We start from the raw sequence: 25,791 nt of genomic DNA, 5'->3' as shown, positions 1-25,791 counted from the left end.
GCCATGAGAAACTGCTCTCACTTTACAACTGGGGTAAGGGGCTAAGCGCTGGCGTTACCGTCTGAGGCCTAAGTGGTTAGCAGAGAATGGAGCTCTTTCCTAGGTGATAATGCTATTCAGAAGCACTTTTAAAGCACTCTTCATCTTCAAAGATCTTTACAGACTAACTAATTAATCCTTTCAACAATCCTGAGACACAAGTGTTTATCCTTTATAGATGGCAAAAGGGAGGTAGATGCTAAATGACTTGCCCCGGGCTGTATGTGGATCCTGTCTAAAGCTGGGGTTCCAGGGGAGGGTTCTGAATTTCAGGTGTTGTGTCTGACCACACTTACACGCACACCTCTGCAGGAGACATGTCCATCAAGTGTTCTCAGTGACACGCTTCCCCAGGACACACTTGTAGAAATAAAAATCTAGTTTCAATTTTTTAAGTAACTCAAGTGAGGTGCAAGCTGCCTGCAGTGTGGCATGCTGTCCACCTGGCAGGCTCCTCAGTCCGCTCACAGCTGCTCTCTTTCCAGCTCCGCATGGTGAGCTTCAAAGCCACCAGGACTCCCAACAACTGTGGAGCCCCAGAGACAAAGTGGGCCACAGAACACCTTAATTTGGGAAGTAAAAAGGCTCTTCAAGTCAATTGTGGGAAATTACTACTCTTTTAAGAATGCCCCAACTTCCTCCGCGCTAGGGCACATAACTGCTTTTCTCCCAATGTTCTCTCCTGTGCCTGTAAAAACTTGTTCTGTCTAGGCTGCTTGGAGAGGCAAGCTGAGCTTTAGGACGAGCCATGGCAGAAGATCAGAGACGGCTGGGGATGGTGTGCAGACTTCTACATTAAAGCAAGCTTGACTTCCCTCCCTTTGAACGTCAGCTTGCTGAGTGTGGCTGCCACCCAGCAGGTCAGTGTCTGCTGCTTGAGTGTGACGGGCCAGAGACGATGAACACTCTGAACAGCTGCAGAACACCTGAGACAGGATGTAGAGAAACACACAAGTAGGGGATGGACTGACTTCCTTTTTGACCTCAGGCCCTCCTTGTCTCTCCCCACCCCAGGTTTCAGGTCTGGGGTATGTGTGGGTGGGGGTGGTGATGATACATGACACTTTCTATTTGGTACAGTTATGTATTTCAGAAAAAAAATGTAAGCAGGACAAGTTGAAAACCACGATGACTGCTAAAAGAAGACGCGGAGTTAAGATGGGAAGCTGAGCTACCCAGCTACCCAGGGTAGCACACAGGCCTCTCGGGAAGAGCCTAAATGATTAGTAAGGATACCTTAATATTAAAAAAGAAAAATGGGCATAAACTACAAGGGAAAAAATCAAATGAGATTATTTATTAGTTGCCTCAGGAAAGGAGAATGACTTCTTTGAGGTTTAAAACACACACATATACTTTATAATTTCTTTAATTAGCAACATTTAATTAAAAATCACTCCTCGACCAGGTTTTTAAAAGTCCCTCTGCAGGGCTGGCAAGCCAAAGAGCAGAAGGCAATGGAGAGGAGTGTTCCTCCGCACAGCAACGTAGAGGAGTGTGTATGTAGAGGAGTGTGCCTCCGCACGGAATGCAGAGGAGTGTGAATGTAGAGGAGTGTGAATGCAGAGGAGTGTGAATGTAGAGGAGTGTGAATGCAGAGGAGTGTGAATGCAGAGGAGTGTGAATGTAGAGGAGTGTGAATGCAGAGGAGTGTGAATGCAGAGGAGTGTGAATGCAGAGGAGTGTGAATGCAGAGGAGTGTGAATGCAGAGGAGTGTGAATGCAGAGGAGTGTGAATGCAGAGGAGTGTGAATGCAGAGGAGTGTTCCTCCGCACGGAATGAAGTTACATGGCAAACGGAAGCCAAATATATAGAGTACTTTAGTATTTTAAAAATTTAATCTTAGGTATTCCTAAATAACTAACTTTGAGGGCTTAGTGGTTAAGAGCATTTTCTGTTCTTGCAGAGGACCAGAGTCTGATTCCCAGAACCCACATCGGCAGCTCACAGCTACCTAAAACTCTAGTCCCAGGGCACCTTGTAGCTCCCACAGGTATCTGCACATATACGGGGCACATAAATTCATACAAACACACATACATGCACAATACAAAGTCAATCTTTTAAATAACTGAAAAATCTCTGCCTTTCCAAAAAGGCTATAAACTCTCAATATTTCTAGCTTGCAAACGGCGCTTCGAAGACTCCAAGGAGGGAATCAATTCAAGCAGACAAAAATGTGCCTCCTCACCTCTCAGCACACGCAGCGGTTGCTGCAGAGATGGGGAAGCAGCCACTCTGCTAAGGACAGCCTGACAGTGTCAGTATCACAACAGCTTTTGATCCAGCATGTGCCACTGAGACATCCTGAAGAAACGCCTGTGCGCGAGGACACTCATAGCCACGGAAGCCGGAAAGGTGCGCGAGGACACTCATAGCCATGGAAGCCGGAAACGTGCGGACAACCTAAATATACGCACCAGGAGGAAAGGCTACGTAAACAGCCACACGCCCATCCTAAAGACAACTGTGCAGCCACAAGGTAGACTTACGATACAAGCAAAATCTCCAAGACTAACTGTTAAAAGAACCAGCCAAGCACTATGACTGACGAGACCTGCGCACGCTGAAGGAGGAAGTAGGTGCACTCTTCGGAGTTACAGTTCATGTTCATGTATGACATGTGCTTTCACACTGTCCTTAGAGAATGGAACTAATGTTAAAATTAGATTTCTAAAGCTGGACCTTGTAGAACATGTCTGGAAGAATTCCAGCACACAGGAATTTCTTTTTCTGAGAAAAAGAAGAATTTGATACTCTAAATGTTCCATTTGCAGTCAACTCTCCTTCACTGTCAGTGGGGGAAGCTGGCCACAGAGGGACAGTGAAGCCACATGACAAGACCCACGAAGATCTACTGAACTACCTACTGCAGATGAAGTCCTCAAAGGCAGGAACTACTTTAGAAATCTGTGAATTCCCAGAACCTACCCCAGAGTACCAATTCAAAGACAAACACTTTTACACGGTGGACCAGAAGAGCACGGTATACCCAGCATTTATCTAAGGACTCCATTTGGCTTCTGTTCCTCCATGTCATGTCCCGCAGGTCTCCACCGCCCCACACACCCAGAAGAGCCTATGTTCCTATACCCCACTGAGGCCAGCGAGCACGGTTCACATCTTTCTACTCTCTCAGCTCTGAGGAGGCATGCACACCTGCCCTTGTGAGCTAGTATCTGACTTGGCCCTGCCCCACTGCTACCTGCTTCCTTACTAAACCCACTGTCAATCAACTCCCTTCTCTCATGCTATTACCCACTTCCTGAGGTTGAGTTTCCCTGCCTGTAACATACACCCTCTCAACCTAAAAGACTGCGACACCTTTTCACTGCCAGAACTATTGGGGTCAACTAGGCTGTTTAAAATACGTTCATGATCCCACACCCTCTCGTGGCATGGGAAAAAAAATACATTCATGACCTGCTGAGTATTACTCAGTCCATCCAGACAGGCATTTGGCTTGAGAAACAGTCCCAGAAAGTCTCCATCTGCCCACTGAACGCCACCAAGAGGACAGACTCTGTAGAGTTCATATGTTGAGAACCCAGCTCCACACTTGGAGTATGACATCTGCACTACTTCACAGGGAACATGCAACATGCTGGACACTTCAACGCCACCCTCGACTGTGCCATTCTGCTTTTGGAGTCAAGTCAGTTGCCAGTGCTGTAGTTGGTGTCCATCTCTCCCACCTTCAATGGTCTTTTAGGTAATAACCTGGCTCTGCGCCAGTCAGCTCCTCTTGCCTTGCAGCTTAGGCTCAATTTCTCCTGAGACCTGACTGACCGAGTGGTTCCTCCGGAGTCCAGACTCTCCCACACCACTGTTCTAGAGCTGAGGCACTGTGCTGTGGGTTTCTAGATAGGGACTCTTACACGTCTATGATTTGACTCTACCACAAACATGCAGTATTGTTATTATACAAGTGTTCATATTATTGAGGGAGAGATTGCGATAGATTTGATATTAATCTCAGCTGGACAGTGCTCATGGCTTTCCATGGACTTGGCGGGACCTGTCCCTACCCCACTGAGTGCTCAGCTTTACACCTTCCAAAAAACCAGTTCCAACATGACTCTCACAAAGACTTTTGTGAATTTTCCCTAAATCAAGCCCTCTCTTTCTTCTGTCCCTCTCCCACACCTCTCTGACTCAGAGGATATCTGCTAGGATAAGAGCAACACAGGCACATGTCCTTCCTTCCTGTCCTCAGGGTCTAGGAGGGTCTTAGCACACCAGGCACTCCTCGGATGTTTGATGAATGGATGGTGGGTGGGGAACTTGATAAGTGGGTGAATAACTCACAAACAGATTTAGCAACATGCAAGGCATGAAAATCTGTGTTGATAGACACATGCATTTCTCTAAACCCTGCTTACTACTGACTGCATTTACTTTCTGTCACAATGATATTCAAGCTGGGTGAGTCCAAGTGAATAGTTAAACAGGACACATCCCATTCTGCCTGCCTTGTGGTGACTCACGCAGTAAACATAAGGAGTCACTTCAGCTCTCTGAAGGATAATCGCTCAATGCTTTATTAAATAATATTAAGATCTGCAAAGTCAGGATTTGCTACAATAATCCAGTCAAGACTAGCATTCAATAAGCTGCTTTTGCCAGTGCTAGCACACTCTAGTGGATTAGTTCCTTAAGTAGCAGGACTTTTCAGGCTTACGGAAGGAAGCAAGGTAGCTCCCCCAGTTCTTCACAAAGTGAATGTTTAACTCACTAAAAGTGTTTTATTACAGAGGGTTCATTCAGCTGTTGCTTATTCATCTTAAAAACATTAGTTCACTATACTTCATTTATTTCGTGTGCAGAGGGAGAGCGTATGTGATAGCCAAACAACTTAGAGTAGCCAGTTTTTTCGTTCCAGTATGTGAGATGTGAGATCAAACTCATGTCGTCAGTAAGTGTCTGTACCACAGAGCCACCTCACCAGATCTACTGTTCATTCTTTGTTTGTTTGTTTGTTTTTTTTTAAGATTTATTTATTTATCATGTAGACAATGTTCTGGCATGTATGCCCACACATCAGAAGAGGGCACCAAATCTTGTTATAGATAGTTGTGAGCCACCATGTGGTTGCTTGGAATTGAACTCAGGACCTCTGGAAGAACAATCAGTGCTCTTAACCTCTGAGCCAACTCTCCAGCCCCATTCTTAAATTTAAAAAAAATGATGTGTGTAATCTTCATGAGTGTGTGTTCTGTGTGGGGATATCCAGAGGGGCCGGAAGAGGGGCTCAGATTTCCCAGAGCTGGAGTTACACGTGGTTGTGAGCCTCCTGATGTCAGTGCTGGAAATGAACTCAGGTCCTCTGAAGAAGCAGCGCTCTCGAACACCAAGCCATTTCTCCAGCTCCACTAAATAAGAACTTAAAAAATCCTTCAAAAATTAAAGAAATGCATTTTATGTGTTTGACTGTTTCACATACATATATGTGTGCATGCCACGTGCAGGCCTGGTTCTGTAGTGGTCAGAAGACAGCATCAGATCCCTGAAACTGGCATTTCAGATGGTTCTGCACTATCATGTTGGTGCTGGGAAGTGGGCCCCGTCTATTGCAAAAACAACATGTTGCTCTGAGCCATCTCTTCAGCCCCTAAATATAAATTTTTATCCTGTTTGTTTTTTACATTAATATCCAGTTCCAGCCCACAGGAAGAAATATCAGTGAGCTTAGTCACACCCCCACCCCAAGTGTGGCCTAATTTCAATGGTTTCCCTAAAAACAACCACTCCAGTTTCCTAACAGTGGTTTCCAGGGAAATCAGTTTTTTTGAGTATTCTCTGAAGGGGTAACTGACAGTCAGCCCTGGGCCTGTTCTCGTTCAAGTACCAGCTGAGAGCACGTGAAGAAGACAAACACATCAGAAAATCTAACAAAGACATGCACATGCAGCCTGCAGAAGCTTCCATGCAGTCTGTCCCAACACAAGGCCTAAGAGTGACATCTGGACAAAGCAAGTTAGGATGCACCGGCCCTGCAAAATGGCTCAGCACTTCTCAAAGGGTAAACAGAGAGCAGCAATATGACTGCAATTCCACTTATAAGTAACTGAAAATGTAGTCTAGCCTGGGCTATGGAGGAGAACCCAAGCCAGCTTGGACTCTCTGTAGAGTGAGACTGTCTCTAAAACACCAAACCAAACAAACAGCAGTCCCTCAAAACAAAACTCTATGATGTGTGTGTGTGTGTGCGCGCGCGCGCGCACACACACACACACACACACACGCTTGCACAGGCATGTGTAGTATCACTAGCTTCTTTATTCCATAACACACCTTTGACTAATTAGAACAAGACACATGTGCTTCTAGATGCTAAGTGGAAGGAGCCACTCACCATTTGCAGTTCCAGGTGTGTGTGTTAGATGAGCGGTTGATGCATGAAAATGAGAAAGGCATGCCTGAACCCCAGAAGCAGCACTGGGTGCTGGGGAAGCTCAAGGGATGGGGCAGTCCTCTTTGGCCTCATAGTGGCTCCCAAGGGTATCCCAGCTCTTTTCTCAGGACACCTCAAGGACCACTTAGAGTGCCCAACCATTATCTCAATGCTCTACAGTGATGTTTTGTGTTTTAATAAATAAAGCTGGCCTGAAGATTAGAGTGGAAAGCTAGTCACACTAGTCAGCCACACAGGCCAGGCAGTGGTGGCACACACCTGTAATCCCAGCAGCCACACGAGTTAGCCATAGGGACTGGGTGGTGGTGGTGCATGCCTTTAATCCCAGTAACAGAGAGGAATATAAAGCAGAATGAGACAGGAACTCGCTCTCTTCTCAGTCTGAAGATTTCAGAGAGATAAGAGTTTTCTAGCGGGTTGGCTGCTTTGCTTCTCTGGTCTTACAGCTTGAACCTCAATATCTGTCTCTGGGTTTTTATTATTCATGCTGCAATGTTCTGCTTACAGAGCCTCAAACAGAAGAATCATCACTTGCTACTTGACAACTGAAAATAGTCCAAAACAATACAACTTTCTGAGGGCTGATATTTTTCCATTATGGTCAATATTTATGACATAAAACCATCTAAGCCATGTAAGGTGGACAGCCTGGGAGCATCAAGCATATTCCCATTGTTGCACAGCCATGACAAGCAACAGCATCTTCCCACACTGAAACTCTGAACCCACTGAACACAAACTCCCAACCTCTCTCGCACAAGCCCTGGCAGTCACCTCTCCGTCTCTGCATCTTTCCATTCAGTTGCAAAGGGCTTAAAAGTTCTAGCAAATTTCTGAGTAAATTTCCAATAATCAGGTAACTGAAATATAGTAAACATGACCAACACTCTTACACGTGTTAGGTATATTTGCCTATGTGTGTATGTAAATACACTCATACATGTGTGCACATATTATGCATAGGCTGGTAGCTAAAGGTGAGTATCTTCAATCACTCTCCACTTTACTTTTTAAGATTAATTAATTAATAAATTATTTGAGACAAGGTCTCTCCATATAGACTTTGCTATCCTGGAACTTACTATGAGCCCAGGTTAGCCTTGAATTTGTAACCCTCCTGCCTCTGCCTCCTTTAATCCCAACAGGAATTAAAGGTGTACACCATTATACCTGGCTTCCACTTTTTCTTTCTGAGACACGATCTCTTACTGAACTTGGTGTGTGCAGATATGGCTAGACTGACTGGCCAAGCCCCAGGGTCCCGTCTGTTCCCAGGCACTCTTTTGCGTGGGAACTGGCAATCAAATTCAGACCCTCACATTGGAACAGTGAACACTTTACCAATGAGGAAAACCCCCAGCCCTTGATCTGGGTGCTAAAAAGAATTTCTGGTCAGAGAGTGGTAGTGCATGTGTTTAATCCCAGCACTTGGGAGGCAGCTGGATCTGTGAATTTGAGGCCAGCTTGGTTTACAGAGAGTTCCAGGACAGCCAGTGCTACACAGAGGAATTGTCAAAAAAACAAAACAAAACAAACAACAAAAGAAATTTTTGTTAGCCTATCATCCCAGGACTCAAAAGCAAGTGGAGACAGGAGAATGGCAAGTTTGAGGCCATCCTGGGCTTCATTACAAAACTGTCTCAAAGCAAACTAATAAAACATTACTTTTTGTTAAGTAGCCTCTGCTACTACTGTCTGACCTCCAGGGCATGGAACAAGGCAATTGACTATAGGTTGGGGAGCCCAATGGAAAACACAGGGATTAAGAGTGTGGTATTTGAAGGTTAAAAGTGTTCTTACATATGTTAATATACAAAAACTCCAAAAGGTGCTTTAACAGGCAGCTAGGGCCCAGTGGCTTTACCAGTGAGTTTCCAGGGTTGGGGTGCAGGATCCCCACACTCTCCTGGTACCCATCCCCTAGAGAGGACAGGTGCCATCTCTGGGGTGGTGCGCAATGAGGGGAGCACATTACTCACTTCATCAGCTTCTGCTTGGTGGCAGACTCTCTGAAGCTTCTGAACTCCTCTCCCGCTTTGATCTCATAGAACTGGGGCTTCAGAACTGTCTGCTGGTCCTCCCTCAGCTGCTCCTGCCGCTTCACTCTCTCCTCCTGCTGCAGGAGTCTGCGCTGCTTCCTGACTTCCTCAACCCAGGCCTTTTCATCATCTGAACTCTCCGAACTTTCTGCATCACTCGGCCTTCCTTCTGGTTCTTCCTCCTCTTCCTGAAATTAAAAACAGCAAGAAGAGCTCTTCCCCCAGCCAAACACGGTTCATCAGAGGCAGCGGCCCATTAGAGTCCATGGCAGCTGCTCCACAGCACATCAGAAGAAATGCCTTTAATTAATAAGACAGACTCCAGGGTGAATGTCAAGCAATTAGCACACAACTAATTACCTCTTATGTACAATGAAAGGCTTTGTAATTCACAGAAAACTGCAGGTCAAAGAAACAGTTAACATACAATATCTGTCTTTGTGAAATGTCATGTGAGGTTCTTAGGTTTTGTGTAAACACCGAGAATCATGTAAGTACATATGACGTGAGAGCAGAAGTGCACCTGTCTAGTGGAACAAAGGGACTAACAGGGGAAGGGGGTAAGGAAGAGAAGGCGGAGGTGTGGGGGACCTGCTCGATGTAGACTTGCAGCCCAGGTGTCCTAGGTGACACAGCAGCATGTGCAGGGCGGAACTAAAGGTCTCTAAGACAGGCACACAACAAGAAGCCACCCCAGCTAAGTGACGGGCGTGCTTTACGTTCTTAGCTTGAAGCTCTTGCTGCTCCAACATCCTCAGCTGCTTCTTCCTCTTCTCACTGATCCTCGAGACAAGCGGGTTGAGAAGCCGGAACTCCTCACTCTCTTCATCCACCTGGAAGTCGGGGTTCTCAAACATAACTTTAAATCGGTCGTCTGTGAGGATATTCGGGAGGCTCTGCAGGAGAAACAGGACCAGTTTAAGTGGGTGCCCGAGTGAGCTCTCATCAGCTCTCATACAACACTTCTCCATTATAAACCAACCAGCCACACGAGACTACTAACATTATCAAATGTCCAAATTTTCTTTAGAACTGGTTTTCAGAACTTCCTAATCGATTCTAGGTTTTACTTCTCACCAACGAAACAAATTCTATTGATATACTTAGCACTTGATTGATAATTCCTGGACATTACACAGAATGATTGAAGAATGAATCTTTTCAGCTAATTTTATGCTTACTATAGAGGGAAGAAGATTCTTCAGTTGATATTTCTAGTGCAAAGCAAACACAAACAACCCAACATTTCTCAAGGAAATACATAAGGATATGGTTTTTAAAGCACAGCTACCATATTAAACTAAAATAAGGAAGCTTCCCAACCTCACATTGCACAACAGAAGGAGTCTGAGTTGTCAGCGCGGATGTGCAGGGAGAGCTGGCACAGAAGTTACTGACTTTGTCTAAGTCACCTGGAGTTGGGACACCTTCATGCAGTCTAAGGAAGTTTACTAGCTTCCCTCCTTGGGCTGTGACTTAGTCTACAGGACACAGAACTATCGCTACATAATAAAGCTTTGCCTGTTCAGGTTCATTTGCATAGCTCAGAGCTGACATTAAATTCCTTTTTATTTGTACCATTTTAAATAGCAAGCTTCCTAATATGTACAATAAACACATGACACAGACGACAGGCTGTGCTCATGTCATATATGGTGGTATTCTCACACTCAGGGCCTGGAAGCTGGAGGGGAACAGCCACCCAGGGATGATTATAAATCAGAGTGACAGCCTAGAGCAGAGCTGGGACAGGCCAGTTTGCCTGTGATGGCTCTCGCTTGACAGAACAGACTTTATTTTACCGGCTGATGCTCCACCTCTGAACTAAGTTCTGAATGCTGCATTTGTGTGGCAGAGCTACATAAAAACACGGCAAACCACAAGACATGGGGGAGTATGACCCGTTTATTACTTATACGAAACTCTGAATTGATAAGCTATTAACTAAAATTCCAAGAGACACTAAGTTCAAAAGTCTTCCTTGAGTAAACATCATTTCTAAAATAGATCAAGGAAAGAAAAGCTCCAGTTCCTGAACCCAACTTCAAAGGAAAGAAAAAAAAACCACAATGTGTTTGCTACAAGGCACCATAGAAAAAGCATTCGGATGTATGAAGGATGCTCAGATGTAAGAAGGATGTTCAGAGGTTATGAAGGATATAAAGATATATGACAAACATGCAGATGTAAGAAGGATGTGCAGCTGTATGAAGGACGTGCAGATGTATGAAGGACGTGCAGATGTATGAAGGATGTGAGATATATTTCTACAGAACTGAAAGGTAAGAACTGAAAGGTAGTTGGATGAGACGAACTAAGAATTAAACATGGGGCTGGAAACAGCTCTTGGCTGTCAAGCCTGAGTGGGCAGACCACTGAGAAGGACGAGTTTGGAGCCATCATTAGGGCATCAGGATAAATGGTGTGGACCAGCACAAAGGGCAAGAAATATGTTCATTTAAGACTGAGTATGGCACAGGTATCATCCACATTCTGAATGATACCATTAGGTATCTTGAGATCAATAATTCACAAAAGAACACAGGAGACAGGAGGGGACACCAGGTAAATTTTAGAGTCACCTGTAAATATGGGAAAGGTGGTATTGGTGATTTACCAGTATTTCAGGTTAATAGCTATGTGTCCAACTTTAGGTTAAAAAAAGGAAAAAATTTAATACCTTGCTGTATTTACCAGTTATTATATTTAAAACAACAGACTGTTAAATAGAACATGTTGCTGGTATTTAAAAGATTTTCCCCCTTAATTTACAACAAATAAATTATTCTGCCGAAAGACAAATGTACTTTAGATGAATGATTATAAAATAAAAACTCCTTTGCCCAGCTGTATTTCCCTCAGATATTTTTGCTTGTCCAAATGCTTGTTTTCACATCTGACTTAAAAGAAAAAATATAAAGAATACGACAGAAACGTGCGCTCACACATGCACACACACACACACACACACACACACGCACGCACTCACTCACACTCAACACTTGCATTAGTGTTTGGTAGGGGGGGTAGGAATTCTCTTAATTTGTGAGCAATCTGGTTTGACTCTAAAACCATTAGATGACAAATTAAATATTTGTGCCTAAGAATCGATTCTGACCGTATATTATGCCTACATTTCAATAATAAGACTGAACACTGATCATGGAGCCTGATTTAAGTCAATAAAAAGTAAATTTGGGCCCATTTTACTAGCAGAGCTTCCTTCTTAGCAGAATTTGGTGGTCAGTGACATAGTTTTAAAGACAGAACCAGCTATAAGGAGCCAGGAGGAGACAGTGCAGGTGACAGAAGAAGGTCACCTTTTCCTAAGCTTCACCCTCTCTGAATCAGCACAAATAGTACAAGCCCAATATGAGACCCTAAGATAGCGTCTAAAGAGCACGCATGCTGTCCTGGTTGTGAAGCATAGGAGAGGTGTGAGCAAGAGTCAACGCTGAGGGAACACAGGGAAAAGACCTGTTTGGAAGTGACTTCCAGAACATCTCTCATAGGGAGTCTGCAGATTAAGTTAAACAACACTGGGCCCCAACAACAGGATTCAAATTTCAGTGACCTGTCAAACTACTCCACTGTGGTAGCCTGAAGTGTGAACTTCCACAAACTCCCACTCCTATGTGAATATGAGCCAGGCTCAGGACCAGGGGCCACCAGGTGCTTCTGTCAACCCTTTCAGAGATGGGCCTCATGGCCACCAGTTTCCACAGCCCAGGAGCATACGGTGCGGCCACTCTCATGGCTTACATCCCAAGGCTAAAGTCACTTCACAGAGTCGCTAATTAACAGGGAGGAAAAGATGAAAACGTAGCAGACGGAGGGGAGGGGAGGGGAGGGGAGGGGAGGGGAGGGAGGTACTGAGCAGAGCTGGGAGAGGAAGGGGACACTGATGCAACTGAGAAAGTCTATCAACGAGCCCCAGGCACCAGCGAGACACTGTCTAAAAAACAGTGTGGACTGCGCCTGAGGAATGCACGAGAGTTCAGTGCATTAACACACACACAAAGACCCTGTCCCCCACAGTCTCCAGGGGATGAGCAGACTTCTGCATTTTTATCATCACAGGCTCTGCTGTATACCATGATGCTTAAAACAGCAAAACTGAATTTAGTCCAAGTACCCCATAACACCACTGTGACGAGGGCTCTGAGCACAAAGTATATCCCAATCTACAATCGAAATTAGTTCCACTCTCTTCTAGGAGCTTAGGTCAGGAAAGTACAATGACCACTCCACATGGCTTGTAAATGACACTGCGGAGCTGAAAAGGCCATAGGCTAATTGTCCTCAGGCTCGGCCAATAAGATCAATATGACACTCGGGGAGAACACCAGCAGAACAGGAAGCCACACATTTCCACCCTGTTACACACTTGGTCATACACACTGGTGTACATTAGGGAGGTGTACAGCTACAGCACAAAGATGTAAATTTGAGTAAGCTTAAGTCATTGTTCAGTATTGGCTGATTATTCATGTAATGGAAACGGAAACATAAAACCATCTATGTATTTTACCTTAAAAGAGTTTCCTAAGATTTAAATAATTTACCTAAAGATGTACTAAGCCAGGAGGAAAGGCTGCTGGGAGAGGCTGAGGGAGAGAAGGCAGCAGAATGGTACAGCGCGTGTGAACTCCCACAGAACCACAGCACTGAGATGTCCCTACCTGTCCTTACACGGTACAGGTAACAGTGAAGATGAGGGGACATCTAAGTCACAACCAGTGCACAAGACAGTTGCGAAGAAGAGCCTGAGTTCTGAGGAATGCAGAAAAACCAGAGAGCACAGCGGGGCTCATGCACCTGTAGCTTACATTCAGCTGCCTGGTTGGAGAGCAGAGACAAAGAATAAGTAACCAGACAGGAAGCCCCTAGGAAGCCCCAAAGCTCTGCCCACAGCCACAAGGTCAGGTCCTTTAGTCCACTATCCAGGTCCTGCATGACCTCTCCGGGGCGGGGGTGGGGCCGTGTCTACTCTCTGCAGGAGAGGAACTAGGACTAGGGAGGACCCCAGAGTCTTAGAAATTTGGAAAAAGAGGCACACCTCCCCACTTTGGCACAGCATTAAGGCTGTGCTTACTTTTATGATTTTTCTGGCTGGTCCCTGTCTACTATCACCCCAGAAAAGGCAGGCAGGTAGCAGCACATGACCTCCCATAATGCCAAGTCAAAAACAAAAAGCACTTTAGTCTAGAATTAAAAACTCTTGACCCAGAAAATCCTACAAAACCATGTAGATCATGAGGTTCAAATTCGCATGCTCATTTTAGAGCCCCTGCAAAACTGCCCAGGCCATCATGGGGTGCACATCTGAAAGATGTCACCTTAAAGAAGTCATGTGTACCTGCTCCCCAATATGATAGTGGAGCAGTGAGGGGTGCCCCGGCCACAATGTGCATGGACACAGGATTGGTGCTCCTAAGAGTGCTGCGTTCAGAGAGCAATGCTGACATAGCACTTCTGCTGGGGTGTCCATCACTGCCCACACCCTGGGTCAGAGACCCCCACTGAGGGCCTGGAGACAACAACAAAACCCTAGTCAGAATAGAAACAAGCAACAGCTATTTAGAAACAAAAGGTTAAGTAAATTAGAACACAGAATATGTAGCCATTTAAAATACAGAGAACTTTCAGCAATGTGGGAAACTAGCATTGCTAACTTCTAGAACCAGGGTAAGATTTCAGCATACATGGTATTCCTGATAATAAGGTGTGCAACTTTAAAAGGACTGAGGAAATCTGCCCAATACTAAGGATTTCCCTGTATGAAGATTACAGGGTGCAGTTTTCAACTTGACATCCCCCACCCCCATTTTCCAAACTTTCTAGGTTAAGCACATTTTCTCTCAAAAGCAAGGGTAGCAGCCGGGCGGTGGTGGCGCACGCCTTTAATCCCAGCACTCGGGAGGCAGAGGCAGGCGGATCTCTGAGTTCGAGGCCAGCCTGGTCTACAAGAGCTAGCTCCAGGACAGGCTCTAGAAACTACAGGGAAACCCTGTCTCGAAAAACCAAAAAAAAAAAAAAAAAAAAAAAAAAAGGGTAGGGGAACCCCAACAATAAAAAGATATACATTATTACCCATTACATACAAATCAACTTACTGATGCTTTCTCTGCCTTAGGACATCTTACCTTTACTTTCTTTTTCAGTGTAGACTTCTGTTTCTCCTCCTCCTCTTCAATTAATTTAAGTGCCAGTTCTTTATTAACTTTGGGCAGTTTCTGGTAAAGAGGGAATAGATACACTGAGATAAACACATGCAACACTAAATACTAGCAGTTCTGAGAGCGTGTGAGCTAACAATGGATGGTTCACTCTTATTTTATCATCCCACGGTAGGAAAGAATGACAGAAGGAATAGCAGCAGGTGGGCCAAATGGTACAGAACGGTGCTCTCTCCAACTCACTGGGAAGCTAGCCACGGAGTCTGGGTCTCTTGGAATTGCAGACACCTGCCCTGCCCTCTGTCGCAGTTTTGGGAACCTCTGAAAAGCTCACTGCATTGCTCCTTGCTCCCTAAAGGTTGAATTCTCTTTTTTTGTTTTGGTTTTTTTGAGACAGGGTTTTTCTGGAGCCTATCCTGGAACTAGCTCTTGTAGACCAGGCTGGCCTCAAACTTATAGAGCCTGCCTCTGCCTCCCAAGTGCTGTAAAGGTTGAATTCTTAATGAAAATTCTAGATGGGAGCTTGAGGACTCTCAGATAAGCGATGAGCTACCCACTCTCCTCTTCTACATCATGTTCCATTTAATGTTCTAAGTAAAATACAACTCTGGCAGGTACACGCCTCCTCTGCTAAAACACACACACACTCGTAATCTCTCTCTGCTATTATAAATTCTGAACAACTGTGGATAATGGAACAAGTATTGAGATAATCTCAGGAAAGTCACTAGTCTTTTGTTACTGAGAGTGTATGAATATTTTAAACCAATGTTCAGTAGTAATTATTTTATCGCTCTGTGATTTGAGTCAATGGACGGAATGCCAAAGAGCCAGGAAAGCAGGAACAGGCAGACTGGAAGCTCCTCCCTGTGTGCACATCGTCTGCTGGAACCACCCAATAGCAGTTCTTTGCCATGGGAACAGCAGGTAGCCCCAGCAGCAGAGGTAGAAACCACCCTGCAGCCCCTTCTTAGGAGTCTGGGTCCTCCTCACTAGACCACGTCTTTCTTGATGCCTGGACCCAAAGTGGTAGGTGCTTCCCGCACTTAGCACCTCTCTTACCCCGACCTCAGTGTTTCCGCCTTTCTGGGGCTCTAATGTCTGGTGGACAAAGTTATGTATATTTTAAATCTTCCCCATCAATACAATAGATGCTGCTGGTTTCCTGACTCTGTATTAGGCATTCCAGGATGCAGAGAACCTGAGAACCAAGCACACCAGGAAACCGAGACAAATGGATTTCTAACGTCTGTCAAACTGAAAATCTCTGGCAACATCATCAGGTGTTCTTAGTGTGCTGAGAGCAGTTGCTGTAGATCACTGCCCAGTGTCTTAGCCTTTGGTTAAGATCATGTACATACTATTCCCCAAACACTTGGCCACCTTCCCTCATAACAAAGTACACCAAGAAAGCAAAAGACGTGAACTAAAAGATGGAGAACCATGGACATGATGGCAGACGTCTTCACGACCTTTCTCTGGCAAGCTCAATGCTGAGCAGAATTTTTACCTTTAATTGGACTCTCTGTGCGCGTGTTTCTTCTATCTTCTGCCGAATTTTATCTTTCCTATATTCTTCATAAGCAAATGGATTTACCATCAATTTCACCTTTTCAGAACAAAAGAATGAAATGAAAGAGAATTAATAGAGTAGCATTTATGTTCCATGACTACTGTACCAAAGAAAGTGGATCCCTCACAGAGCAGAAGTATGCTTTATGAAGGCTTAAATAAGGCAGAAGCAGCTATAGATGGTTTAGCATCACCTGAAATACCTAGAGCCCATATTTACCTTGTGGTAAAGTCTGATATCCATGAAAAATCCATGCATATAAGCCCGGAGGAAAGGGGATCCGATGAGATGTGTGAGCCCTGCAAGTTCACCAGAAGAGGGTAGGACTTTATGAAGTTGTCAGTAAAATGTAAGTTTTTCTTCCTTTTTTTAATAACCTTTCTTTTTATTTTATGTGTACGGGTGCAAAACACCGTATTATTTTATGTGTATGGGTGTATGTCTGTGCACCATGTAGATAGATGCAGTACCCACAGAGACCAGAGGTGGGTGTTGCATCCCCTGAGACTGGAGTTACAGAAAGTTGTAAGCAGTCATGTGGGTGCTGAGACTCGAAGAGCAGCCAGTGTGCTCTTAACTACTGAGTCATTAAACCTTAAGTTTTTCTTAAACACAATTTAATTATAATACAGTTTCCCTTTAGAGTAAAATATTTAAGGACTAAAACTGTATTAAATAACTGCATTAATGCCATTCTCATTGTCTTAAGTGTCTTAAGTGTAAAACTAATGGGAAAGGCTTGATGGACTACGACTATGGAAAAGAAAGTTCCTTATGATAGTGCTTCTTGGGTTTTGAAATAATTTGTTCATTTATTTACTGAAACAGGGTCTCTCTATGTAGCACTGGCTATACCACAACTCTCTATGTAGACCTGAGTGGCCTTCAACTCAGAGTTCTACCTGCCTCTTCCTCCTGAGTGCTAGGACTAGAGGCAGGTGCCACCTGCAGGGCTAAAACAGCTTGATTTTAAAGCAGTATGTTGGGAATCAACAGTAGGTTGCCAGATATATATATACTGTTAAGTAGGAACGGGGAAGCAGACCTGAAGTAGTTGTCAACATTTCCAGAAACAAAGGGCAGTGTCAAGGCCTGGTCTTCCCAAACACAAACAGCTGTCAAACTTAACTCACATACACACATACGTATGACATTAAGACCCATGACACTGGGCTGGGGGTATAGGTCTGGAGGAGCATCTGTCTAGCATGCACAAGACTCTGAGTTCAATCTCAGCATCACAAACATCTCTAGCACCACCAGGCATGGACTACAGAATATGGGACTACAATACAATCTCAACACTGGGGAGGCAACCACAGGAAGGGGAAGGCTTTGAGGCCAGCCTAGGCTACAGATAGACCCTGTTCAAAGGTCTACATTATTCACACAAAGTTTCAGCATAGACTAAGGAGTTCACTATCAGTTGGTGTTCGGGAACCTTCACTTAATAGATTACACTTAGGATAGTAAGTGTAAGGGGCTGGTAAGAGACAGGATCAGGTAAAGCAACTGCCATGCAAACCTGATGACCCGAGTTCGATCCCTGGAACCCACATAAAGGTAGGACAAAACCAACTCTATACAGCTGTCCTCTGTCCTCAACATGCATGCTACAAAAACACACCATGTGTGAACGCACAAGTGTAGTAATAAAACAATAAGAAATTCAGAACAGGAACACATTAAGGAAACACAGGAACTCTGCTACGTCAAAGAAATTAGTTCTGTTAAACATCTATAGTTATGTTTATATGTGTCTGCACATGTGTGAGTGCAGGTGCTTGTATAGTCCAGAAGAGGATGTTGGATCCTCTGGAGCTTGAGTGACATGTGGGTATAAGCTGTCTGATGTGAGCATGGAAACCCAACTCGGGTTCTCTGCAAGAGCAGTATGTGTTCATAACTGCTGAGCCATTTCTTCATTCCCTAGAAATTATTTAGGTGCAAATTCTAGGTGTGTGTGTGTGTATGTGTGTGTGTGTGTGTGTGTGTGTGTGTGTGTGTGTGAGAGAGAGAGAGAGAGAGAGAGAGAGAGAGAGAGAGAGAGAGAGAGAGAGAGAGAGAGAGAGAGAGAAAGAGACAGAGAGAACACACACACACAAAAACAAAACCAGGGATGTTATGACATGGCTTATCTTCAAAAGAAACCATGCGTGATGCTGAAACACACACAGCTTGTAGACTATCGAGTGACTGCCTTTCTTCTGTTTGGTTTGCTGAAGACTGAACCAAGAGGGGCCTGTGCACGCTAGGCAAGCTCTGTACCGCTGAGATACAACTCTAGGCAGCTTTTTATTTTTATTCTGAGATAAGGTCTCACTGAGTATCCCTGGCAGGGTTGGAACTTGAAATCTTCCTGCCCCCATCTCTCCAGGGAGACTACAGGCATTTGCTATCACTATCGTTCTGAACAACACGTGACTCTGACTTCCGTAATTCGACCTGAAAATCAGACTGGAAAAAATCATGTAGCAGTTTAAAGTAGTATGCATTTTGGAACAACAACGACAACAAAAGGCAAAATTAAATAGGGTGCTCTTTTATTGGAACTATAAGAGTTAATCAGAAAATACTTCCTAGAGGTCAATATATTAGTGAAATTATAAGGATGGACTTTTGCAATGGAGTCTTAACAGAGATCCGTATGACATGTAAAAACACACAACTTAAGTATGTGTCTGCATGTGCTCGGCACCTAAATTTTCCTCAGAGTATGTGGTCTGATTAATTACCCAAGTATAGATATATTTGCCAATGATGTCGTGTGAAAGGCCTTTGGGGAATTAGGAGTCTTGCTCTTTAGCGATTGATCTCACTATGGCTCTACCCAGTGAATGTGCCCAGTCAGACTGCAAAATCTAAACTTATCTTGATTCAAAATAGATCTCTTTGCAAACTGATTAAGTAAGGTGGTCACTATAGTCATGGAAAGCTTTGAGTTCCTAATTTAAAAATCTAGGCTCAAAAGCCTAAAACATTGGAGTGTCAAGTCAGTGCTCAGAAAGTTCTGACCTCTGGAGCACTTCAGATATCGGTTGGAATGTTCAGTCTGCATGAAGAGTCTTTTCTATTGGAAGGCTTGAACCCTAAGCTTTGGATTAGGTTCTTCATGAATAAATTTAAAAGAGACCCAAGAACCACCTGTTTACAGTCTGTGAGACTTCAGTTACTACGCTTCCATTTAGCATACTCTCAAGGTCGCGTTCCACTCCCGGAGACCCAGGGAGCAGCCACTCTCTGGACAGGTCATCGGTGATGGCACAGGGAGTGTCAGCCAGTCGGACTTACCTAAGCCTTTTTCTGAGTAGAGATTATAAATTTGATCATTTAGAACATTTTTGATATCTGATTTGGCAGAAATGGGACATTTGGAAAATCAGATAAAAATGGCTCAATCAATTCTAATGTTTAAAACTCCTAAAAGTGGAAATAAGACAATTTCAAAAATAATTTTTAGCACATTTTACCCAAATTTTCAAGGTCTTTCTTGGTGACGAATTTGTAGTCATCATACACTGTGCTCTCTGGATTCTCTTCTAATTCTTCTGTCAAGTTGTCCAGGAATGAACACCACCTGGGTGCAGGACCCAGAACCTGGGGGGAGTTATTGAAGGTCACTGTCAACCACAACACCTTAGAGCAGGGTTCTTTAATCACAGCTGTGTTTGTTTCCATCAGAATAAAGATAGCTACAATATATGTAAACTCGGCAGAGAATATAGTGGGAAAAATAAACAAAGTAGAAGAATTTAGGCTGGAAAGATTACACTGTTACATTAAACTATCAAAATACAGACAAGCAATTCAGATACTTAAAGTCTCTTCCTTTACCCATCATGTGACTCACTGAAAAGAGTGCTAGAACTCTATAACACAGCACCAGGATTTTATAAAAGCTTGTCGACCACAACAAACAAAGGTCTAAAGTAAGCATTACCCACTTTCAAGATTTTTCACTACTTGATAATTCTATCCTAATTTTATGTGGCCTATTTAAATATCATTAAAGTACTTAGCCAACGGAACAATGAGAATCTCAGTTTGATCCTCAGAAACCATGATAAAAAACAAACCCCAAAACTCGGGCACGTAGCATGTGCTTGCAAGCCCTGCACTGGGGAAATAGAGAAAGGCTCACTAGTGGAGCCTAATAGTCAAAAAAAAAAAAAAAAAATGGCGCTTGGAGATTTATAGCTGAGGTTGACCTCTGACCTTTACACATATGCACACACATGGGTATTCACCCCTCCCCACACATAAACACATACAAAATTGAATTCTAGACTATACCAATAGCAGTGTATTATATTTTCAACAACGGTTGAGAGTGTAAGAGATTTTAAATGTTCTCATTAAAAAAACAAGCATGGTCCTAGCCAGTCTAAAATAAACCTTAGTACACCAAAAATACTGGTTATATTAGTACCTACACTTTTATTTTCATACCCAGACTCCGTCAGGCCTGACCTAAAGTAAATAACCATTAGGCGGCCCAGGTAAAGGCTAGGAGCCCGGGCAGAGCTTACAGCAAGCTAATACAACATGATCCCACTCCTCCCTACAATACTGTGACTGCTGGGTAGTTTTTTAGTGTTGACAGTATCTTTCCCTGTACCAGGCTACACCCATTGCGATCAGTGCTTAGTTCAAGGGAAATATGCTCATTCCCTGGGGATACTACAGACAAGTGAACTCAGAACCCAGGGTCAGCACAACGGAGCTTCCAATGACACCTATTTACTTCAGCAGTAATTATACAGGGGAGAAACCAAAATCATAATGGAAGCTATGAAATCAGGTTATAACTTTTTGGGATGGTAGGAGGAAGAGGCAAAACAAAGGGGAACAGCTCTTGTTAACACCTTCTTCAATTAAAGGCGGCACGTGGGGGGGGGCAATATGCTATCATAGAGACTATGGGGCAAAGAACAAGAAAACCAAGTCTTAAGGAGCATAGAGGAGCCTTGCAGACCAGTTTCCCAGTATTACAAATTTATACTATTTTAAATAAGTGAAATAGTTTGATTCCAACACACATAAACCTTCAAGAAATGCAACACATTTTGAAAAATTCGCAAAGGACTCTCTTAAAGGAACTGCTGTGGTTTAAATTGTGGGGCAGTAGCTGGAAATCAACAGACACCTATACTCAACATTATAATATACAGAGTGCTTTTTGGCCATGATCCCTCTGAAGTTTAAACTTTACCCCCAGAGCAAAGATATAGATAATGTACATGTAAGTACACACACACCACCACCCCCACACGTGTGCACGTGTGCATACACCCTAGGCACATACAGCAATGAACCGAGTCCAAAGGTATCTGCAGGGATCTCAGCTGAAATAAACCCAGTGACGAGTTAGCTGCTCACAGGCCCTGGCAGAGCTGATAAGAGCTTCTGCCCTCGCAAGCACAGGGCTCGTCCAGCAGCTGCAAACCCAAAGGAGCAAAGCATTCCCAGCAGGCCTTTCTTCTTTTGGACAGGAGAGAAGGGCTCCACTGTCACTTTTCTATAACATGAGGTCCCAAGGTGAAAACTACAGAGACGTGAGCCCCTCATCGGTTTTCTTAACGCTGAATTCTTAGTACCTAGGCCAGTCTCCCAAGCTGCAGGTGCTTGACAAGTATGGGACAAAGTGCGTACGGTTTACAACTGAAAATGTCTGGCAAAACTATTTCCAAATGGTCTCTTTTTCTTATTCAGATGAAAATATTTGTGTCTTATAAAACTGTCAGATATAAGATCATTTTTAGGTGAACATCAGATCTATATTGACTGTGGTGCAAGAGACTCCTGGTGCCATCAGGAGACCAGTTCCAAGTCTCCTGCTTACATCAAACCATGCAGGTGCTGATGAAGCAGCCTGCTTATGCTTGTAAACTGGAAGTGTCCTCCAATATGTTTTAAATCACAGTAAAGGACTGCTGAGCAGATGTGCTCAGTCCCCATCACTGTGAAAGTCCATCTGTACATTATTTATGAAAGTAATACTTTAAATTGTTTTTTGTTTTTCAAGATAGGGTTTCTCTGTGTAGCCTTGGCTGTCCTAGAATCCACTCTGTAGACCAGGCTGGTCTTGAACTCGAGATGCACGTGCTTCTGCCTCACAAGTGCTGGGATTAAAGGCATGTGCCACCATGCCTATAATATTTTAATTTTTTAAAAAAAAATTGGTAGAGGGTGGGGCTGGAGAGTGTTTATCGCTATTGCAGAGGATCTGGGTTGACTTCCATCAGATGGCTCACAATGCCTGTAACTCCAGTTCCAAAGAACCTATTGCCCCCCACCTTCTAGTCTTCTCAGGTCCCTACACAGATGTGGTACACATAAACTCAGGCAGGAACACACACATACACATAAAAAAAACCATTTTAAAAGCTAATATGATATAAGTGCAGCCGGACAGTAGTGGCGCACGCCTTTAATCCCAGTGCTCGGGAGGCAGAGGTGGATCTCTGTGAGTTCGAGGCCAGCCTGGTCTACAAAGCGAGTTTCAGGACAGCCAGGATTACACAGAAAACCCTACCTTGAAAAACCAAAAAAGCAAACAAATAATAAGGGCTATGTAAATAATTATTATATTTCTTAGGGCAAAGTGACCCCCGAAGCCCCCAAATTAAATAAATAGACCAACCCAAATGTTATATAACAGTTTCCTCCAAGACTGAAACAGACCATTCTGAAGAGAAGCACTACAACTCAAAATCGCTCCCGGAAGTCCCTGAAGCTGACTGGATTCATTAAGCTCCTTCCTGTCAGAGTAAACAACAGAAGCTGCAAGTCCCTCTCACACAAGGTAAGCTGCAAGAAAACTCTGGGGCAGCCCTGGAAGCAGCAGAAAGCAGCCGAGCTGCCTGAAGAGGTTCAGCTCAACAGAGGCACCTGGGAAGGATGCTCTCCAACCTGGTGAGCTGCTGGTGGCCTCTGCAGTGCTCTGGGTTCCCAGCTGTCACCTGTGCTGGGGCAGGCTTTGGTGATGCAGTTGTCTTTTGAGGAATTTCTGCTCCTGTAAATAACCCTTCACCCGTATTCCTGTAAATGACCCCAGTAAAACTCATGGTCCTCCAAGCTGGACTTTGGTCTGTCACAGGTTCTCTATCTGGGGTGAGTAGACGTGTGTGTTGTGTCTCCCCAGGAAAAGTTTTGTCACACAGCACCACGTCTGTATATAGATGTATATACATGGTCAAGATGTAGACCATGTTTTTGCAAGTATTTCCAATCTGTAGCTCACTGACTCCAGGTGACTACAGCTACAGAGTCGGACCTGAAGGACAAAGGAAAGAATGGATTTCAAGCTCCTTCGGGATGGTGGAAGGGATGACCAATGCCAGACCAGCTCTAAATCTAGTTTTCCACTCTTCTTTTAAAAAATTATCATTACATTTATTTAATTAGTGTGCGTAAGGGGGGGGGGGCAAGGTGTCATATGGAGGGCAGAGGACAATCAGCAGAAAATGGCCCTTTTTATCAACATGAGTGTTCCAGGGATCAAGGTTAGGTTGTGAGGCTTAGTGGCAGGCACCTTTATTTACTGAGCCTTCTTACAGGCCCTTGTCATGTCTGTGACCTTCCTTTTGATTAAATACCTGGATTTTCATGGAGTTCTATTAATCTGTCTCTCAGGAGACAAGTCTACTTATGATAAATAATCTCTACAATCAGACTCGTGGCCATTACATTCTATAGGAGTAAATATTCCCACAAAAACCAAAATTAAACCTAGTGGTGACTTTATTAAGCACATGTCCCACTTCCTTTTTGGAGAAAACCTCACAGTTACCGTAGGAGGTGGAACTTACTCAAGGTAACTGCATGCTCATCCAAGCCAGCACTTTTTTATAGGCCTACCATTAACTTGCAAAAAACATGGTTGCGTCTCTGCTGTGCTTACAATAATTGCATATTAACATATCAAAGTCCCTTGCTGTCTTCCAAGGCATAACATTACATGTCAACTAATTCTTAGAGATATATTGATTTACAAAGTTTTGGTTTTACACCTTGAGGAAAACTTACTTTTTCTTTTTAAACAATCAACGGACATTACCATTCCACCAACCACGTCATGTTTTCTGAGATAGGAGTTGCAGTTCAGTGGCAGAGAATGCACTTAACATATTCTAGATGCTGAGGGATGAGATGCTTGGTGGGCAAAGGCTGCCTAGCCTGACGCCTGAGTTCCATCCTTGGTACCCACATGGTGGAAAAAGTTGTCCTCTGACCTCCAGATCTGAGTAGCCACAAACATAAACATGGACAAAGTAAATAAATAAAAAAATAATAAACTATGTTTACTGACTCCCAGCAAGGCCAAGTTGGACTACAGAATAAGTTTATCACTCAGCAGTCATATGAGTTAACTACTCAGTTATTTTAACTGTTTTCAGGATATTCTAAAAACAGACAGAAATACAAATTCTGAGAGTAGAGCTACGATCACCAGCAGCACTGGTGACTTTAAGGGGTAAAGTCAGACCCAATGGGGTTTAAACTTAGGTCTAGATAGGAAGCTGCTTTTCTCACTGTGAAGCCATGCATCTTTATCGCAAACAGCTGGAGTCAGAATTACAGCCCAGAATTTCTGGCATCTTAAAAAATAATAATACAGTAAATATACCATAGGTTATATGAAATCTCAGTGGATTCTGGCTTAGTGGCCCATTATTAAACCCATTGAGAATGTCTACAGAAGAGTCACATATATTCATACCACTTATTTGGGACAAAATAAAGATAAAATAAAGAACCTTATCATTGTCAATCTAGGTCAAGCTTGTGCCCTAAGGAGTCAGGTCGGTTATAAAAAAGAAAAGCTTTTTTAAATATAAAAATTACAGGTAAGAAAGAGATGAAGACACTGTACTACAATAAAAATATACATACTAAATACTGCTCTATGTAGTAAATATATACTAAACTTAGTTAAGCTATAATACAAATATTATGGACTAGTTTTATTCATAATTTTTATGCTTTACAGTATGATTCTTTAGGGAGAGAATAGATTTTTGTAAATTATGATGTTCAACTCTAAGACAAACTCGGAAGAAAATTTCCTCCTACAGCTTACTCCATGTTTGCTACATGAACCACCGTCCCCAGTATGTGTTTTCAATTCTGACAGCTGAGGCTTAATGAGCATCACAGACTGGGTGAGCCAAAGGGAGGGGCTGTCTTGAGCATGTAATTGTGTTTGCAGCATAATGAGCTGCCTAATTGCACATCCAAGTTTACATGCATTAGCCTGAGCAGCTGTGAGTCACTCAAAGGCACACTGCTCTGCTGTAGCCTTTTGTCCCCTGTTCCTAAGACTCAGGTTAACGTCACTATGATTTAACCTCAGGGCTTAAGACTTGTTTTATTTCTTGGGAACAAGTTTAGCCTAGGCTGGCCTCAACTCATAATGTACGAGAAGATGACCCTGAACTACTAATCATCCTAGCTTTGCCCCTCAGGTGCTAGAATCACAGACCTGGACTACCTCAATGCAAGGCTTACTTTGGGAAAGGAGAAAAATGATCTGTGATTTAATC

The 25,791-nt window shown here is 43.6% G+C and overlaps 1 protein-coding gene across 1 annotated transcript in view; it reads right to left on the bottom strand.

Moving 5' to 3' along the window:
* Nol10 (nucleolar protein 10) overlaps positions 1–25,791 on the bottom strand; it is an 84,267-nt gene that overhangs the window by 8,508 nt on the left and 49,968 nt on the right. Inside the window, exons 14-19 of the mRNA XM_038320817.1 lie at positions 19,717–19,843; positions 16,466–16,545; positions 16,184–16,282; positions 14,641–14,730; positions 9,214–9,390; positions 8,435–8,682 (exon numbers count right to left, since the gene is read on the bottom strand). Coding sequence (XP_038176745.1) covers positions 8,435–8,682; positions 9,214–9,390; positions 14,641–14,730; positions 16,184–16,282; positions 16,466–16,545; positions 19,717–19,843 — 821 coding nt within the window. The remainder of the gene's footprint in view (positions 1–8,434; positions 8,683–9,213; positions 9,391–14,640; positions 14,731–16,183; positions 16,283–16,465; positions 16,546–19,716; positions 19,844–25,791) is intronic.

Source organism: Arvicola amphibius, chromosome 2, assembly GCF_903992535.2.
Source record: "Arvicola amphibius chromosome 2, mArvAmp1.2, whole genome shotgun sequence".
In the NCBI taxonomy this organism is placed as follows: domain Eukaryota; kingdom Metazoa; phylum Chordata; class Mammalia; order Rodentia; family Cricetidae; genus Arvicola; species Arvicola amphibius.
The sequence above is the reverse complement of the archived record's forward strand: the minus strand, read 5'-3'. Positions and strand labels throughout refer to the sequence as shown.